This window comes from Procambarus clarkii, chromosome 68, assembly GCF_040958095.1.
Source record: "Procambarus clarkii isolate CNS0578487 chromosome 68, FALCON_Pclarkii_2.0, whole genome shotgun sequence".
Lineage (NCBI taxonomy): Eukaryota > Metazoa > Arthropoda > Malacostraca > Decapoda > Cambaridae > Procambarus > Procambarus clarkii.
The window spans coordinates 3754868-3761463 of NC_091217.1; the positions used below are offsets into that span (position 1 = coordinate 3754868).

Consider the following 6596-nt stretch of genomic DNA (forward strand, 5'->3'; position numbering starts at 1 on the left):
CCCCCAAAAAAAAAAAACAATGTCGAACGACCTGAAGTCATTAGGCATGAGTGTTGTCGAACACTTCATGTCCAAAAATTGTTAATATTGCGTTTAGTGTTTTCAAAGTCACTTATTTATATATTAATATAAATATATATATTATATATTATTTATATATATTATATATAAAATTTTATATAATTTTGGAAGCATTATTCTGTGGCTGATTTTGTGATGATTTAATGGTAATTCAAGGCAGACCATGGCCCACCAGCAGACCATGGCCCACCAGCAGACCATGGCCCACCAGCAGACCATGGCCCACCAGCAGACCATGGCCCACCAGCAGACCATGGCCCACCAGCAGACCGCGCCCCACCAGCAGACCACGCCCCACCAGCAGACCACGCCCCACCAGCAGACCACGCCCCACCAGCAGACCACGCCCCACCAGCAGACCACGCCCCACCAGCAGACCACGCCCCACCAGCAGACCGCGCCACACCAGCAGACCGCGCTCCACCAGCAGACCGCGCCCCACCAGCAGACCGCGCCCCACCAGCAGACCGCGCCCCACCAGCAGACCGCGCCCCACCAGCAGACCGCGCCCCACCAGCAGACCACGCCCCACCAGCAGACCACGCCCCACCAGCAGACCGCACCCCACCATCCCACTGTTGAGACGAACCAACTTCTTATGAGTGAGATGAACCAATGTGGGTTGTGAGGCGATACATGAGTAGTTATGAGCCAGGAGAGTGTTATAGAGAGGTTGTGAGGGTGAGGTGCACTGGGAGCTTGATTCACCAGTTGAGAGGCGGGACCAAAGAGCCAAAGCTCAACCCCCGCAAGCGGTCGGCCGAGCGGACAGCACGCGGGACTTGTGATCCTGTGGTCCTGGGTTCGATCCCAGGCACCGGCGAGAAACAATAGGCAGAGTTTCTTTCACCCTATGCCCCTGTTACCTAGCAGTAAAGTAGGTACCTGGGTGTTAGTCAGCTGTCACGGGCTGCTTCCTGGGGGTGGAGGCCTGGTCGAGGACCGGGCCGCGGGGACACTAAAAGCCCCGAAGTCATCTCAAGATAACTCAAGATAACTTCAAGCATAATTAGGTGAGTAGGTGAGTACACACACGGTACTTAGTGGCAAACTTCCTCTTAGACTACTAGGGCTACTAGACTACTTAGACTACTAGACTACTAGACTACTAAGGGCTAGTTTGTGGTGAATGATAATGGATAATTGTGGGGGTGGAGGTTGGGTGGTTTGAGAGTTTACAGCGGATTGGGGCTAGGGGGGTGATTAGGCCGTGGGGTGGAGGTGGGGTGGTTTGAGAGTTTACAGCGGATTGGGGCTAGGGGGGTGATTAGGCCGTGGGGTGGAGGTGGGGTGGTTTGAGAGTTTACAGCGGATAGGGGCTAGGGGGGTGATTAGGCCGTGGGGTGGAGGTGGGGTGGTTTGAGAGTTTACAGCGGATTGGGGCTAGGGGGGTGATTAGGCCGTGGGGTTGGGGGGAGGGGGGGAGGGGTAGTAAGCGGACGCGACCATTAACGGGGAGGAACGGGGAAATGCCGGAATGTCCGCTGCGAGGGAGAGCAAGATACACTGATTAACATTCCTTTGGTGAGACGAGTAATCAGGTAATGCACTGCGTGGGAGACGCCACAGACGCCGTGGGAGAGGCCGCAGACATTGTGGGAGGGAGGCCCAGATACTGTGGGAAAGGCACAGACACTGTGGGGGGGGGGAGGCCCAGATACTGTGGGAGAGGCGCAGACACCGTGGGAGAGGCACAGACACTGTGGGGGGAGGCCCAGATACTGTGGGAGAGGCGTAGACACCGTGGGAGAGGCCGCAGACATTGTGGGAGGGAGGCCCAGATACTGTGGGAGAGGCAGACACCGTGGGAGAGGCGCAGACACCGTGGGAGAGGCGCAGACACCGTGGGAGAAACACAGACACCGTGGGAGAGGCACAGACACCGTGGGAGAGGTCGCAGACACCGTGCGAGAGGCACAGACACCGTGGCAGAGGCACAGACACCGTGGCAGAGGCGCAGACACCGTGGGAGAGGTCGCAGACACCGTGCGAGAGGCACAGACACCGTGGGAGACGCCACAGACACCACAGACACCATGGGAAAGACACAGACACCGTGGGAAAGACACAGACACCGTGGGAAAGACACAGACACCGTGGGAAAGACACAGACACCGTGGGAAAGACACAGACACCGTGGGAAAGACACAGACACCGTGGGAAAGACACAGACACCGTGGGAAAGACACAGACACCGTGGGAGACGCCACAGACACCGTGGGAAAGACACAGACACCGTGGGAAAGACACAGACACCGTGGGAGACGCCACAGACACCGTGGGAAAGACACAGACACCGTGGGAAAGACACAGACACCGTGGGAAAGACACAGACACCGTGGGAAAGACACAGACACCGTGGGAAAGACACAGACACCGTGGGAGACGCCACAGACACCGTGGGAAAGACACAGACACCGTGGGAAAGACACAGACACCGTGGGAGACGCCACAGACACCGTGGGAAAGACACAGACACCGAGGGAAATACTACATTTATGTTTACCTAAAATACTTTTTAGTGGGTTGATGGGTCCCGGTACAGATGTGTCAGAGGACGTGTCCATGGGATGAATACTGGCACGGAAAATTCATCATCAAAACCCAAAATCTGATGCGAGTCAGTTTATAGACTATTATATATTTTTTCTGTGTGTGTATTGCATATAAATTGTATGTAAATTTTCTTATGTCGCTACATTTTGTGTATTTATGAACGTTTGCGAGTTTTATATGTTTTGCCTTATATATATATATATATATATATATATATATATATATATATATATATATATATATATATATATATATATATATATGAAAACGACAGAAAGTTTTAGATTTATGATTCTGGCACGAATCTTCTCGATAGTCTTGTCTATATATTGAGATCGTTGGGGCTGACAATGCCCAAGTGGGCACGTGAAGGCACAGACAACGTTGGTCTCTTTCGAGGTGTTTTTACCAAGCACAGTATAATTTGTCTTTGAGAATGTGAGGAGAGACCTTACGAAACGCATCACTAGGCGTCAGATCCAAATAACAAGTTAAAATGATCTTTGGAGAGTTAATTTTTCAACTTCATGCTTCAGTGAAGAAAAACGTAAGGAATATCGAGAAGATTCGTGCCGGAATCAAAAGTCTAAAATGATCTGCCGTTTTCAACGAAATATAAGAAAGGCTGCCACTAATATATATATATATATATATATATATATATATATATATATATATATATATATATATATATATATATATATATATATATATATATATATATATAAGGCACAACTCTCCTAAACACGAGAGTCAAGTATACAACTTTAGAACACTTTCCCACCAGGAGACTCGAACCCTAGCCAGCACAGAAGCCTCCCAGCAACTGGCATAACAGGTACGCCTTAACCCTCTCCACCACCTGCTCAGACCCTTAAAAGAGATGGTAATTTCGGAGTATTTAAATACCACAAAGATCACCACCTCCCAAGAGCACTAGAGCAAGTGAGGGGTCATTTAGACGTTAATTTCATCAAGTCCCTGTTAATATGGGAAGACACAGTGTCTATGCTTAAGGCACAACTCTCCTAAACACGAGAGTCAAGTATACAACTTTAGAACACTTTCCCACCAGGAGACTCGAACCCTAGCCAGCACAGAAGCCTCCCAGCAACTGGCATAACAGTTGCTTGATGGACTAACAGGGACTTGATGAAATTAACGTCTAAATGACCCCTCACTTGCTCTAGTGCTCTTGGGAGGTGGTGATCTTTGTGGTATTTAAATACTCCGAAATTACCATCTCTTTTAAGGGTCTGAGCAGGTGGTGGAGAGGGTTAAGGCGTACCTGTTATGCCAGTTGCTGGGAGGCTTCTGTGCTGGCTAGGGTTCGAGTCTCCTGGTGGGAAAGTGTTCTAAAGTTGTATATATATATATATATATATATATATATATATATATATATATATATATATATATATATATATATATATATATATATATATATATATATATACACACACACACACACACGTACACACTCATTGGGGGCTGGTGGCTGAGTAGACAGCACACTAGGCTCATGGACCTAGGGACCGGGGTTCGATCCCCGCAGCCGGCGGAAAAACAAATGGGCAAAGTTTCCTTCGTCCTGATGTCCTGTTACTTAGCAGTAAATGGGTACCTGGGAGTTAGACTGCTGCTACGGGCTGCTTCCTGGGTGTGTGTGTATGAAAAAAATTAGTTAGTAACAGTTGATTGATTGACAGTTGAGATGCGGGCAGAAAGAGCAGAGCTCAACCCCCGCAAGCACAACTAGGTGAATACACACACACAAACACACATACACACACCTGCCAGAAGAAGCGCCAGTACTCTTGGCCTCCACACACCCGCAAGCTTCACGCCCAATCAATAGTCCAAGAGGATCCCTGCATCCTAATCCTATCTTCCTCTCATCCTTCATCAGTTTCTTCATCCCGTCCTTTATTTCATTCTCCGTTTATCGAATTTATCTTATCTGTCCATCACCCATTTTACATTCTGTCCCTTCCCTCCTTCGGATCTTGTCCCTTTTTCAATCACCATCTATCCGCTCGTTCCTTACCACTAATTCGTCAATTATTCTTCCATTCTCAACTCCAGTGTCTGACCCCTCCAGCATCTTTTATCATGTAACTTACTCCTCACTAATCTATTATTTTATTCTACTAACATTTTCCCCCCTCACTCTCTTTCCACACCTTGTGAACTCATTTTATGGATTTCCCTATCTCGTCCTCAATCTATTTTCTATCCTATAAATAGGCTACTTGAGGACTCCCTGCCATGTATAAAAAGGCCTTTTATAGTTAAATTAATTTTTATGTTCAGTAAGTAATCTTCGACAAGACTTACTGAGAAATATTCAACCCAAGTAAGCAATCTTTAGCTATAACTCAACCCCGAATTGGCAGTAAGGTGTAATATGAAGTGTAATAAGTACATTTCCTTACTGTCGTACATAGCACATAATTGCACTTATGGGGCTGTTACATATTTCTCCCCATTTATTCTCCTCGTTTTCTGTTAAGACACTCAAAATTTTAGGACAAAGAATTAAGGTTGAATTCGCTATCCACAAGTTTTAAATATCAAGAATTTCTTTTTCAGTTTTATTAAACAATGGAGATATTATACAAAGTTTAAAAATATCCTGAGTTACTTTACAATTTATTGATTTATTTAAGTTTTGTTTTATTAGTTTTATAAAACTGTAAAAATGTAACAATACAGCTATAGGTTAAGTACTAATTGTAATTAAAAAGCAATAAAATGCTTATCCTCAAACACTAAGATGGTTAGGTGAGGTCGGGGTTTCCAATTAGCTTTTCAGGTAAACTCAAAAATTCACAATATATTTGACAGTACTATTTAATACTAAGTGAAAATAAGAACAATTCCTAACTGCTATGAATAGTACATAATTGCACTTATTTGTGCTGTCACATTTACCCCCCCCCCATTTTAGGAGGACGGGCTGCTATAACTACAAACAAAAAGGATTTCGGTATCATTAAGTAATTGCAAGACAGTGCGACGATAGGAAAAGCAAAACGGTTTCCTTTTGTCCCCTTTTACACTACTACAAACATATATATGTTCTTATCAGCTTAATATCTGATACGATCCCCATGTGGGATCCTCGATATTAAACTGATTTTTGCAACATGTCGAAGTGCTAGGAGCTTGCTTCACCTTTGCTGCGGATCGGCTCGGTATTGCAGTGATATTCTGCGTCAGTCACGGTGTATATAGATATATGTAAGCTTTTAAGGGTTGATATATGTTAATCTTCTTGTTTGAGGAGCTGTTCACTTGAGACAGTTAAGCAAGTCCCAGCTGTGTCTGGGTACAAGTGACAGGATGAACAACCCAGCGGGGTTTCTTCCTATTGGGGAGTGTTGTACATGCTGCTATAGCGGTGTGTCCACTCACAAGATGAGTGGCGCTGCCCAATAAACTCGCCCCTCGGGGCAAAATTTAAAAATTTAAATTTATATATGTGATTCTGCGTCACGGCGTATATATATATGAGATTCTGCGTCACGGCGTATATATATATATGAGATTCTGCGTCACGGCGTATATATGAGATTCTGCGTCACGGCGTATATATATATGAGATTCTGCGTCACGGCGTATATATATATGAGATTCTGCGTCACGGCGTATATATATATGAGATTCTGCGTCACGGCGTATATATATATGAGATTCTGCGTCACGGCGTATATATGAGATTCTGCGTCACGGCGTATATATGAGATTCTGCGTCACGGCGTATATATGAGATTCTGCGTCACGGCGTATATATGAGATTCTGCGACACGGCGTATATATGAGATTCTGCGTCACGGCGTATATATGAGATTCTGCGTCACGGCGTATATATGAGATTCTGCGTCACGGCGTATATATGAGATTCTGCGTCACGGCGTATATGAGCTGCAAGAAAGAACTCGTTTTCAACTTAGTTC

The 6596-nt window shown here is 45.5% G+C and overlaps 1 protein-coding gene and 1 non-coding gene across 2 annotated transcripts; both read left to right on the top strand.

Moving 5' to 3' along the window:
* Nucleotides 1-244: 244 nt before the first annotated feature.
* Nucleotides 245-709, top strand: LOC138355607 (uncharacterized). The gene has a single exon (XM_069310921.1). It carries the CDS (start codon nucleotides 245-247, stop codon nucleotides 707-709), a length of 465 nt encoding a protein of 154 aa, XP_069167022.1.
* A 4967-nt stretch (nucleotides 710-5676) lies between these two features.
* On the top strand, nucleotides 5677-5869 carry LOC123774827 (U2 spliceosomal RNA). Its single transcript, XR_006774991.1, has one exon. It is a non-coding gene; the product is annotated as a U2 spliceosomal RNA (small nuclear RNA).
* Nucleotides 5870-6596: the final 727 nt, after the last annotated feature.